The sequence below is a fragment of the Homarus americanus genome, unplaced genomic scaffold (genome assembly GCF_018991925.1).
Source record: "Homarus americanus isolate GMGI-L3 unplaced genomic scaffold, GMGI_Hamer_2.0 scaffold20469, whole genome shotgun sequence".
In the NCBI taxonomy this organism is placed as follows: Eukaryota; Metazoa; Arthropoda; class Malacostraca; order Decapoda; family Nephropidae; genus Homarus; species Homarus americanus.
This window is the reverse complement of record NW_024712257.1, coordinates 32501-46066: the sequence shown is the minus strand read 5'-3', so window position 1 is coordinate 46066 and position 13566 is coordinate 32501. Positions and strand designations below refer to the sequence as shown.

Here is a 13566-nt window from a genome sequence, read left to right as displayed (position 1 = left end):
CACAGTATAATATTGGGAGTTCCGTTTTGACACTTTTACAAGATTCGTGATAATTGTGTTTTTATGGGTTAATTCCTCCAGGGTAGGGGGGGGGGGGGCATTATAATATCAATTCCATTTTCATAAACTAAACTTGGATAAAATTAGTTTCTTCATCTCGTATACCTCAAGATAAAATAATAATAATAATAGTTGAATATTTTCTTTTAAATTTACTTCACTTGTGATATTTTTTCCCCAGGAGCATTTATTTATGAAAGGTGTCTAATTTCTTCCTATCTTTAAATCGATTTTTTTCCTACCATGAAGACCTGACCATTACATTCTAAAGGTACAGGTTTAAACATTTATATCGTCCAGTATAATAACAGTATATATGAAATTCCACGTTATATAGCTGCTAGCCACCCACAGCAGGGCACACCAAATGAAGCTTAGGTGAAGGAACTGATTCACTTACACTATACTGGCTTATGACTGTTCCTGTGTGCACATTTTGGTGTTCTCGTGTGTGTACTTTTTGGTGTTCACGTATGTACATTTTGATATTCTCGTGTGTACGTTTTGGTATTCTTGTGTGTGTATTTTGATGTTCATGTGTGTACATTTTGGTGAAGCCCCCCTTTAACGGACTATACGCAGAGAAAAGTTCGTTATATCGAGGGTTTATTAGCTACGAAACCTCCATCTAATGAGCTATATAGATAAGAAAGTCCGTTATATCAAGGATCTGTTTGAAGTGAAACCTCCATATAACGGATTGTATGGAGAGAGAAGTCCGCTATAAAGAGTTTTCGTTGTATGTTTGTTCATTTATTTTTATTCATATGTATTTTGTATTATGTTAATTACTGTTTTTTTCTTTATTAACCAGAATTATCCTTACTTATTGCCCTCTTCCTTTACCTCCTTCAGGACATGAGCCGTCGCAGGCGTCCGTGATGGTGGGCGTCCTCGGCGGTGCTAGTGGTGGTGCAGGTGGTGGTGGAGGCGTGGGCGTGGGTGTTGGTGTGGGCGTGGCTGGTGATGTTATCGGTGGGGGCGAGGGTGAGGACTTGCGACGGGCGGCGGCTCAGGGTAACACCAAGAAACTCCTGACGCTTCTTGAGGAAGGCGCCGCCGTCAACCTTACCGATGAGGTGAGTCTTGTCAGGGTTTTTTTTTCATGTCTTTCTCACGTCTCTAACTTGTTCTAGACACATTCCTTACACGTCTGGACTTGTTCTCGACACATCCCTTAAACTTCTGACTTGATCCTACGCATCTCGACTTATTCTCGACATGTCCCTAACAGATATTGATCTGTTTTGACACATCACTAGGTACCTGGAGTCGTCTTTAGCATGGACTCATTCTTTAAACACCTGAAACTTGTTACAGACATGTCCCAACTCGTCATGACACATCCATGACTTGTGTTGATTCATCGGTGCCCTTAGATGTCTGACTGGACATGAACACGTTTCTGTACATCTCGACCTCTTATTGACCTGTTTTGACCATGTTATCTAGAGCCTTTGCACGTCTTACCTGTTTCTGGGATTTACTCATTACGGACACGGAACCTAACCTAACCTAACCTAACCTAACCTAACCTAACCTAACCTAACCTAACCTACCTAACCCCACACAACACAATTTAACTAAGCCTAAATTAAACTTAACCTAACCTAAAACATCCCAAACCAGCCCAAGCTAACCTTAATCTAACCATACATATCCCCTAACTGTACAGTGGTAACCTCTGGGCAACATTTATCATTGTAAATATAGTGGAGGGCGTCAAAACTTTGGATCTACAGTCAAGAAGAAAAATCTCATATATTCTGTCCAGTTATTTGCAGTTTTACACGTCTGTTACCAGTTACATACTTTTTTACATATACTCGTGGACAGGACGAGTGTATTTGCCTCAGTGAGAAGGCTGGCTCTCTCTCTGGGCACACGTCATGTACACGACAGTTGTATCAATTTATTACTTATTTTCATTAATTTCTCTCTTAATAAGAATCCCAAATAATTCACAATTTTCTAATAAACCCTCCATAACGTAACTAAACCTTATAATAATTCCGGTAATAACCTAACCTAAACTAACCTAATATTAACCTAACTTAACACAATATTTATTAACCTAACCTTATGTAAACAAATTCGCAGTTCAAGCTAAAAAAAAAGAAAAAGAAAAAGAAATAATATAAAGCCAGGTTCTGTTTCCGAGTCCAAAATACAGTTCAGTCCCTTTAAACTTAACCTCTGCATGACGTGTAGACCACTATCTTCATCTCAGTGCCTTGTGCTGTAGTGGTCATCGTCTACTTGGTCATGCACGGTACACTGTTGTTGACTCGAGTAAGGAAGGAGTAGCTTTGTCACAGGTGTTTGCTTTGAGTATGACCTAATTGGTTGCTTGAGTTGTGATCTTTCGTTGTTTTAGTGTGATCTTTCTTCGTTGCTTTAGTGTGATCTTATTCTTCGTTGCTGGAGTGTTATCTCATCTCTTTACTTGAAGTATAATTATTTTTTTCCTTTCTCGCATGGTAGGAAAATAAATCTAAAGTGAAAACAGCTTTGGAGATAATTGTGTATATTTGTTGTAGCTCTCTCTCTCTCTCTCTCTTACAGTATCGCCAACATGCTATTGTATTTCTTGTTAATTTGCACGTAACAATGTTTTTCTCCAATTCGTGTGTGTGTGTGTGTGTGTGTGTGTGTGTGTGTGTGTGTGTGTGTGTGTGTGTGCTGTAGCCCCCCTCCTGAGTGTCTGTGTGTTGCTCTCTGTGTATATAAACATTGAACTAAGGCGTCGTATTCTCACTCGTGTAAACTCATTGTTTACACTTTCCTTCGCATTGTTTTGTTTACCTGGTGTGTGTGTGTGTGTGTGTGTGTGTGTGTGTGTGTGTGTGTGTGCGTGTGTGAGAGAGAGAGAGAGAGAGACTTGATTTTTACTAGTTACCTGCATTTGAAAGTACTAATATGATACCTGTATCTTGAACTGTTTTTACCTGTACACCTACCTCAGCCTGTAGTTACTTGTACACCATCATTAACCTGTAGGCCTACCTCAACCTGTAAATACTTTATAGTACTTTTGCTATTTGATTATTTGGCAACTTTAACAAATTTAACCTCCTAATTAACTATTTTCTTAAACTTACAAATTATAACCCACTTTTTAACATAATTTTAAGTATATGTTAAATAATTAAAAAAATATATATTATGGTGTTATGGAGGTAAATAATTCCTCGTAATTATCTTTGTAATATATGATTTTGTTACATTTCTTAATGTTACTAACAATAATTAATTTGTTTCATAATTAATTGTTACTTAGAATAATTACTTATATTCATTTGTAAATAATCCTCTCATTGTGATTTTGTTTACGTAAAGTACTTTGTAAATATCTTATGCCATAGATAACCTTGAATGTGTGTTAAGTGTCGTTTTGAAGTTACTTATTGTGTAAAAAGTATATTGTTGTTACCTTCTCTTGATTGATTTCTTTTTTAAGTGTTAAGTAGACTTATTAAAGTGTGTGTATGACTTAAAACATAGTGGTTTAAGAGGACAAATTTTGTTTTATTTATTTTGACTGTACTCTTGATCAGCTGTTTCCTCTTACCTCAGCCCCTACCTATTTACCTATCAACGCCCATCAGCTGTTTCCTCTTACCTCAGCCCCTACCTATCTACCTATCAACGCCCATCAGCTGTTTCCTCTTACCTCAGCCCTACCTATCTACCTATATCAACGCCCATCAGCTGTTTCCTCTTACCTCAGCCCCTACTATCTACCTATCAACGCCCATCAACTGTTTCCTCTTACCTCAGCCCTACCTATCTACCTATCCTTTGCCATCAACTGTTTCCTCTTACCTCAGCCCTACCTATCTACCTATATCAACATATCAGCTGTTTCCTCTTACCTCAACCCCTACCTATCTGCCTATCAACGCCCATCAACTGTTTTCTTACCTCAGCCCCTACCTATCTACCTATCAACGCCCATCAACTGTTTCCTCTTACCTCAGCCCTTACTATCTACCTATCAACGCCCATCAACTGTTTCCCCACTCTTACCTCAGCCCTACCTATCTACCTATCAACGCCCATCAGCTGTTTCCTCCTACCTCACCCATTACCTTTCCTCATCAGCTGTTTTCATACCTCCACCTTTCATATTTTTCCTTCTCTGTTCAGCTGTTTCTTCCTCCCTCATCTTTACTTATCTATCCTACCCTAACCATCATCATCATCATCATCATCATCATCATCATCATCATCATCATCATCATCATCATCACCACCACCACCACCCACCACTACTACCCTACCACCACCACCACCACTACTACCCACCACCACCACCACCACCTACTGCCACTACCACCACTACCTACTACCACTACCACCACCACTACTACCTACCACTACTACCACTACCACCACCACCACCACACCTACCACTACCACCACCACCACCACACTACTACCACTACCACCACCACCATTCCCTACTACCTACCACCACTACCACTACCACCACCACCACTACCACTACCACTTCTACCACCACTACCACCACCACCACTACCACCACTAACACAATTTCCTTTCAGTCTCCACCATTATCATCTACTGTATATTCACATCTGTCTGTCAGGCCATTGATTCTCTCTCTCTCTCTCTCTCTCTCTCTCTCTCTCTCTCTCTCTCTCTCTCTCTCTCTCTCTCTCTCTCTCTCTCTCTCTGTTTTTTGAGAAACAGAGAGAGAGAGAGAGAGAGAGAGAGAGACCCAGAAAATGAGAAATAAGAGAGAAAAAGAGAACATTCTCCTCTAATTAAATCCTCCCTTATGTCTCACTTTCCTCCTCTCCTTCCCTTCTCCCACCCTCTCCTTTCCACATTCCCCCATTTCTCTCTCCTTTACCCACTTCCTCCTCCCTTTCCTCATTCTCCCCTCCCCTCCTCCCCTCCCCTCCTCCCTTTCTTCACCCCCTTTCCCTCTTCACTCCCCTCAACGCCCTGTTTCCCGTTGTTCTAACCATCTCTTTCCTGACCAGCTTCCGTTGGTGTGTGGCTTCCCGTCACCGTTCTACATTTTCGTTGCTCCTGGTGTGTGTGTGTGTGTGTGTGTGTGTGTAACGTGTGTGTGTGTGTGTGTGTGTGTGTGTGTGTGTGTGCGTATGTGTGTGTGTATGTGTGTTCGGCTTTTCGTGGCATTTTCTATGTCCTTTCTTTCATGTTTTTTTTGGTAGTAATTATCGCTTATTTCTAAATTCTCTTTTAATCTCTTTTTTTTTTAATTATTTATAGTAGTTATCTTTTATTTTTATTCTTCTTTTGTTTCTTGCTCTCTCTCTCTCTCTCTCTCTCTCTCTCTCTCTCTCTCTCTCTCTCTCTCTCTCTCTCTCTCTCTCTCCTGTTTTTTGTCTGTTTCTTCCTCAATATTTCTTTCTGTATTTTTTTCTCTTCCGTTATTCTTGTGTTCCTCTCTATCTCCTTCCTTCTTCTCCTCGTCCTTGTTTTTGTCTTCTTTTTATATCTTGTATTTTTCTCTTGCATTTTTCTTTCATCAATTCTTCCTTGTTTTTCTTGTTCCCTTTCTTTCAATTTATCTTCGGCTGGTTCCTTGTTCTCTTCCTTCTCTTTTTTCTATTTTTTCTTTTCCTTTTTCTCTTTCTTTCATCTTTTGCGTATTTTTGTTTTCCTTATTCTCTTGTCATTCCGTTGGCGCTCGTGTTGCTCACCTGTGCTGGTTAATTACGTGTACGTGTGTGTGTGTGTGGGGGATGGGGTTACCTGAGCATCCGTGTGTGACTGTCCGACGTTCACTCTGTTTTCACTTCCTTCCCTTCCTCCACCACCCTCCATCTCTCCATCCCTCCATCTCTCCCTTCCCTTCTACGGTCACCGCCCACTGCTTTTCCCCCCTACTACTGCTTCATCACCTGCTTCCTCCTGCTGGTATTGGTGATGTCACGCTCTCTGTCCTGCTCACCTGCCGCCTCCTCCTCCTCCTCCCTTTTCCCTTTGTCCCTTTCAATCCCATCTAGCCCCTTTCATCCTTTTTTAACCTTTATCATCCCTTTCAACATCTTCTCCCCCTCAACATCCACTCCTTTTCCCCTTTCCTTTGCCCCTTTTGTTTTTCCGAAACCTCACTAGTCCCTTGATGCACTTTTTTTTTTACTGATTTTTTTCTACCTCCAATCACCCCCATTTCACCCCTCCCTTTCCTCCTCCTCCCTTCCTTCTTTTCCCTTTCCCCCCCCCTTTCTTACTGATTTTGTCAACGTCCAATCACCCTTTCAACCCCCTCCACCCCTTTCCTTTGCCCCCCCCCTTCCTTTTCTGTTTTTCGAAGCCTCTCTAACCCCCGGGTGTCCTTGGCGTCCCTCCTCACAGTGCGGGAGGACAGCGCTTCACTGGGCGTGTACTCGTCGCCAGCCCAACTCCGTGGCCGCCCTCCTGCTCAACGGTGCCAAGGTCAACCTGTCTGATAGTGTAAGTAAGATCTCCCTCACGCTTCCTCCTCTTTCTCTTCCGTTTCCTCTTCCTCCACATCTTCCTCTTCCCTTTTCTCCTCCTTGGGATTCACTTTCTTTCTTGCTTTCTTTTAGTCCCTCTCTTTGTTTTCTCTCTTTCTCGATCTTGTTATCTTTCTATCTACCTATTGGCAGTTATCCTTCTCTTAAGATCAAACTTTCTTAATAATGTCTTATATTTTGGGACATTTTTTTTTATTCAGACTTCAATTGCTTTTCTCTTTATTAACATTTATTTATTTATTCGTTTATTTATTTATCTTTTGCCTTTGACGTCACTTTTGTGTTTTTAAGACTTATTTTGTATCAGGATTTTGTTTTAAGACTTTTTCTGGACAGGTTAATTTTATATTTTTTTTTTTGTCTTTGTAAATTGATTCAGATTTTCTATTATTAGACGGATTTCCTTGTCTTCCCTTGAACTATTTTCTTTAAAGACAGATTTTTACTGATTTTTTCCCTTTTAATATAATTCTTTCTTATAGAGCCAGATTATTTGAACCACGACTCTGATTTTTTGCAATGACAGATTTTTGCATGTTAGACTTTCTTTCTTTCTCTCTCTCTTTCTGTCTAATCTGTGCTGGATTATTTGGACGGATTTTTGAGCATGAATCTATTTTCCCCTAGTCACCGAGTATGTGACTTTGCATCGCCTGAAATCTGAATTGTGAAAGGATTTTGGTGATTTTTTTTTTTTTTATCTCTGTTGTGTGAATTGATTTACTCTCTCTCTCTCTCTCTCTCTCTCTCTCTCTCTCTCTCTCTCTCTCTCTCTCTCTCTCTCACTATAAGGTAAGTTTCATTATTTTTCTCTTATCATTTTATTCTATATTTTATTTACTTCCACATTTATCATATTTCACTATGTACTTTATTATTATATTTGTCGCCTGTGATTCCAAGATAAACTCACATGATTCACTCAATATACAGCGACATTTTCTTGGAGGAGGAGAGAGGGGGGGAGGTGGGTGAGAGTTTGAAAGGGGGAAGGGAAGGGAGAAGGAAGGAGAAAGAAAGAGCGATGGAAGAAAGGGGGAGGGAAAAGGGAGATAGACAAGGGAGAGAGGGAGAGAGAGAGAGATGATTAATATTGGTCATTGATAAGTACAAGTATGAGATAAAGACAGAGAGATAACGGCAGAGAGAGAGAGAGAGAGAGAGAGAGGAGGGCAGATGTATAATGGACGAGCGCGTGTTGCTGCTTCTGTTGTTGATTTATTGACTAGTTATGGTGTGAGTTACGGCCTGAAAGTAGATAACTGGATCCCTGCTGCTGGTCTGCTCAAGGATACGCCTGCTGAGTCTACTGCTGCGTCCTGCTCACCACCTGCTCACACACGCCTCTTGGTATATCCCCTTAGCGACAGTCGTGATGTAAGTTGAAACAATTTATTCAGCCAGATTAGTGATGCTAAGGTGGGCCGTCACGATATGTAAACATTACCCTACATGACCCTACACTGCCCCCTCCCCTTCTACAGGATCACCCCACACTGCTCCTCCCTCTCTAGGATCACCCCTCACTGCCCTCCCCCATGATCACCCTACACTGCCCTCCTCTCTAGAATCACCCCACACTGCTCCCTCCCCCCGTGATCACCCTACACTGCCCCTCCCTCTCTAGAATCACCCCACACTGCTCCCTCCACCCTCCAGGATCACCCCCACACTGCTCTACCCCCGCCCATGATCACCCTACATTGCCCCTCCTCCATGGATCACCCCACACTTCCCCCTTACAAGGTCACCCCCACGCACTACTCCGCACACCCGACCTCCATCAGGCAGTAGGCACGACAAGGGTTTTATGGGGCGTCGTACAAGGGGAGGTTCCTCGTAGGGGACCACTGAACGCTCTTGTATATCGTGTGTGAACGCTGAGGGGCAGGATCGCTCGTTCATATATGGAGCTGAACACGCAGGAGTTTAGATGGATATTGAAGGTAACGTCCTTACCCCCTGGTGTGTTTAGTGGTGTGGTATATAATGTTGTGGTTTGTCTGTTTGTGTTGGTTTGTAGATACGTGAGGTCTTTTTGCCTTAAGGTGGTTAAGGCTCAGAATTTTGTTTTTCATTCCCTAGTATCCATTGATGGTGTTTAGCATCTGTTAAGGCACCCAGCTGCTGAGTTAGTCTGGCAGTGCTTCAACTTACTATTTTCGTGGCTTCGGTCCTTCCTTAGTCAAACTTGTCATGTTCTACCTGGTTCGTTATAATAGGATGAGGATACTAGGAAATTGCAGTTAATAAATCCTAAAAGGTCAGTGGTACGGCTACCAGGTGGGAGAGGTCTGAGAGAACTGCCAGTCGTACCGTCGTTAAGTGTCGTACTGCACCGAGACGACCCAGTCAGCTTGATGGTGAGCACTTCCTCTCATTTCACCTACCTCTATCGACCTCACTACCCCGTCGCCACGATACGCTGCCTCTGTTACTTCCGGCTACCTGCGGAAGTCTGAGCCGGCCAGCCCGCTATCCCGTCATCTGACCATCCGGCACCCCACCCACTCTACCTAGCTCATCTCTCTACCATCCACCCAATCACCCACCCAGCTCATCACCCAACCACTGAGCCCATCACCCAACCACCCAACTCATCACTAAACTAACAGGCCAGTCACCCACTCACCCCACCCAACCACCCACCCACCCTCCCAGGATGTAACGGTGTATGAATTTACTCTGGGATAGTTTCATCTCCTCTCCCTTGATTACAGACTGGGAGGCTTGGCGCGGGGGGGCGGGGGTGGGGGTGGGGGTGGGGGTGGGGGGGGCGGTAGGGGATTGGTCTGGGTTGCAAAAAAAGTGGTTTGGATTGGAAGTTGGGGTTGGGTTGCAAATTTGGGTGATGGTAGATGGGAGGGTATTCGTTCTCTCTCCTTCATTCCCTTTACTTCCTTTCCTCTACCCTTTCTTTCCTTCTTTCAATTCTTCCCATTGTTCTCTTATCGTTCGTTCAATCCCTCCATGCCACTTCTCTTTTTTTTTCAATCCAGCCTTGCTTTTTTCCCTTCTTCATCCTCTACTTCTTTCAATCTTTTCATCCTCCCTTCCATCTCCCTTTCCCTCCCTTCCTTCCATTCCATCCTCCCTCCCAGCATAACTCAGCAGTATAGTAATGACCGGGGCGGCAAGTGTTGAGACCTCAAGGAAATTTACCAAGTTTCCGACGACAAGGTGATGGAGGGAAGGTATGGGAGGGAGAGAGAGGGATGAATGGAATGAGGGAGGGAAAGAAGAAGAGGAGGAGGAAGAGAAGGAAGTAGGGAGGGAGGAAAGGAAACATAAGAGAAAAGGATGATTTATATACCTGAGAACAATGAATAGAAAACACAAGGAAACCAGATTATTTTATTGTTGAAACCATAACCCGAAAATATGGAAGAAATTACCTATGTACCTATGTGATTAAGTATATGACCAGGTCCCCCCCTCCATCCCTCCCCCACAACGTCAGGTGATAGGACAAGCATTGATGGCCTAATTAGGAAGTCACTCCCTGGTGTTAATGTGACACACCTCAGGTATATAAATAGAACCCAGGTCATACTTAAGTTATTCAAGGCACAGGTGAGTGATGGGTGTAACAGGTCTTATGACGGAGGAGGTGAGCGAATGAAACATCATCTACACATGAAAGTAGCGTCTCTTCCTTGTTCACCCCTACACTCACCTCCTACCCTGCACTGAAACACTCAAAACTCACATCCACACACCCTCCACCCACATAGACCCACCTCACACACCCACACACACACCTCACAGTTCCTCGTGTCCGCCCTCGTCGTGGACGGAAAACAGTGAACAGGAAGTAGAGGGAGTGAGCTAAAGAAAGGGAGAGTTTCCATTTGAGTTGTTCCCGAGAGAGAGAGAGAGAGAGAGAGAGAGAGAGAGAGAGAGAGCCTTCATCTTCCTTGCTCGTTTCTTAATATGCGTCTGGGATCATAGTTATTAATTACGTTGGAAATATCTAAATGGAAATTTCTTCACGCCTGAGAGATATTTTTGGCGACGTGTTAGACGGAGAGTAATGTTGGTGGTGTGAGTGTCGGCTTCTGTGTTGGTGGTGGTGATGGCTGTGGTAGTGGTTATAGTGGTGGTGGTGATGATAATAAATGTTGATGGTGAAAATACTGGTGGTGATGGCTGTGGTAGGGGTTGTAGTATTGGTGGTGATGATAATAAATGTTGATGGTGGAAATACTGGGAATGGTGATGAATGCTAATGGTGATATTGGTGTCGCTGGTGATAGTGTTGAGAGATACTTGAGTACCTCACCTATGCATAACACCTGCACCCCATGACACTACTAATAAACTTGCCTCTCACACCTGTATGATAAAATCCATACGCCGAGTGCATGGATGATAAGTCTTATAGTGTAAGTATTATTGTTATACTCCAAGGTTCGTATTGCAATTTAATATTAGAATGTATTAATATACCATAAACTTGCAAGCCATAATTACAAAGGAATATTATATGAGTGTATTATTATTATTATTGCTATTATTATTATTATTATTATTATTATTATTATTATTATTATTATTATTATTATTATTATTATTATTATCAAAGTCATCAAAGTTATTATCAATCCTGTAAATTAGTCTCATCTTTAATTGAACGTTGTCTGCATTTAATTACAAGACTTTACAGTTAAGTTGCCTGGAGGTGGTTTGTGTGTGTGTGTGTGTGTGTGTGTGTGTGTGTGTGTGTGTGTGTGTGTGTGTGTTGCCACGTCCACCTCACCTTCTTGTGACGTCTGACAGTAGTGGGTCAACCTTGCCTTTGTTTACTCCTGACATCCCTCCCTTCTTCTGTCTCTCTTGTTTCTGGTTCTCTCTTTGTCTATTTTTGTCTCTTTTATTTTTCTCTGTTTGTCTTTTTCAGTCTCCTCTCTGCTATCTCTATTGTACATCTCTCTCTCTCTCTCTCACACACATCATCATCAATCGTCCCCCAGTTAGCGTCTGTGTGTCGGCGTTGCGTGCAGTGGTCGCCTGGATGGTGACACAGTTACACTCAGTAATTGGTAACTCCGTGGGAAAGACGAGAGATAAATTGGGATATCATTCTCCAATTTGGTCTAAGCTTGTGAGAAGACGAGTTTTTGGTTGTCCCGCTGACGTCTGGTGGCTGGCGTGTAGTTGTTGTAACAGTACTAAATTATCACACACACACACACACACACACGGTAGATGGTGAAATCTCTCGCTCGTGGTGGTGTTTTTTTTTTTTTTTTTTTAGAATCGGTTTTCATGGGCAGATTGTCGCGCCGCGTGCCGTTGTTGACACGAATCAGCTGTTCATTAGTAAAGATTGGATCAGCGTGGGTTTGTTTACATGACTCAGCTGGTTGTAGTGAAGAGTACTTCTGCTACGTATAAAGTTAAGTACTTGCATCAGGTGGTCATAGTAAACAGTGCCGTCTCGTGAAGATGTTTACATGAATCAGCTGATGGAAATGTTGAGGGCCATTGGGTTTCATTTTTCGCGAGTCAGGTGATCGAGGGAAACAGCCTCTGTCAGATTATTGGATTGGGTCTTCATATCATGTGTCATAGATTTCGTCACGGTGGTGCGTGTGACGGCCCAGCTCGTCGTGGGAACATCCTGGGGGCCCCTCGTTTCTCCCTCAGGGGCTCCGTACTAGTGTATATGGGGCCAACCTGGTGAGCCACCCACGGCCCACAGCCTCCACACATCACGACACAACCATAATTGTGCCCCCGGGTGAGCCTATCTGGCCTCCGTCATCTTATACTCTAAGATGATCTCCGGAGCTTTACCCCGTTACTCATGTGATCATCTCCTCAGCCTACACACCCAGGATCTTCTTTGACTCCTTCAGCATACCATTAGGGATTTTCTGCTACCCTTCTTGTCTGTTTCTCAGGCGTCTTTAAGGAGTCTTCTGTGCACAGATCCTTCTCAATCATTTGGTCTTGGTCTCTTGCCTTATGTAACACAGTCTTGCACGGCAGGTATTTTTGACATAGTGTCACAATAACATTTTCTCAGAAGTTTCCTGTCGAAAATTGCCCAAAGAAAAATGTTATGCTTATTCTCACTGGTGTAGTTTCTCTTTTCTTGGTGAAGTTCGTGTTCCTGGTGATGCATATATTTCATGGTGAAATTTAAATAAAGAGTTTTGCTGACATATTCGTCAAACGTGTTTTTTTTTTTATCGTTGAAATACAGTTTTATGTTGCTGGTCATTGGTCGTTATTTGTGATGGAGGTTCTATGCTGTGATAACTTCTTGGTGACGTGCAACATCTTAACGACAGCTGCCCTCCGTTTTAATGTACGACTGTGTGGGATCGGATACATGTCACAAGTAACTAATCCCAGCAAGGCTCTCACAGTAAGAACAGGTTACCTCACGCAGGTATACACTGTAAACCACCAGTTGTTTACATGAAAGTCATTGACCTCGGGTTTATCAGACTTGGTTTACTTCCCACCTCGATAACTCATTCTGGACCTCTATATCGTGTTGACCCTCTCAGTTGACCTCCTGTACTGAACCTTTTGACCTCCCTATTAAATACCTCTAACCAAACCTATTCTTTTAACCCACTGCGACTTGTAGTCACCCCTTTCAAGTTACCCATTTTAGACCCATGAGTTACCTATCATTTCACCCTATTTTAACCTATTAATACCCTTAGTATCCCCTTTCAAATTACCCATTAAATACTTATGAATAATCTATAATTTCTCTCTATTGTTTTAACCCATTAGGTCCTTTTTATGGCCATTTCAACCTATTCTAAACCATACCTGACCCTCATTAACCTTCAACTTAAGGCCTTCTCTGGCTACTACCCTTTCAGTTTAACCTTCTATTATTTTAACCCCCTTACTAGCCACTTAATAACCCCTTCAATTTGCCCCTTTTAAAGACCTCATCTAACCCTTTTTATTCTCTTACTTTCAACTCTGAATTATCCATTTAATCCATCTCTATTGGTATACCAGGTCAGTGTCTCCC

At 42.6% G+C, this 13566-nt stretch overlaps 1 protein-coding gene across 1 annotated transcript in view; it reads left to right on the top strand.

The window, feature by feature from the left end:
• Window positions 1-925: 925 nt before the first annotated feature.
• Window positions 926-13566, top strand: part of LOC121859502 (protein VAPYRIN-like) — a gene marked incomplete at its 3' end in the record, with an annotated part of 40513 nt that continues 27872 nt past the window's right edge. Inside the window, exons 1-2 of the mRNA XM_042356357.1 lie at window positions 926-1139; window positions 6418-6520. Of these exons, the coding sequence (XP_042212291.1) occupies window positions 942-1139; window positions 6418-6520 (301 nt within the window). The remainder of the gene's footprint in view (window positions 1140-6417; window positions 6521-13566) is intronic.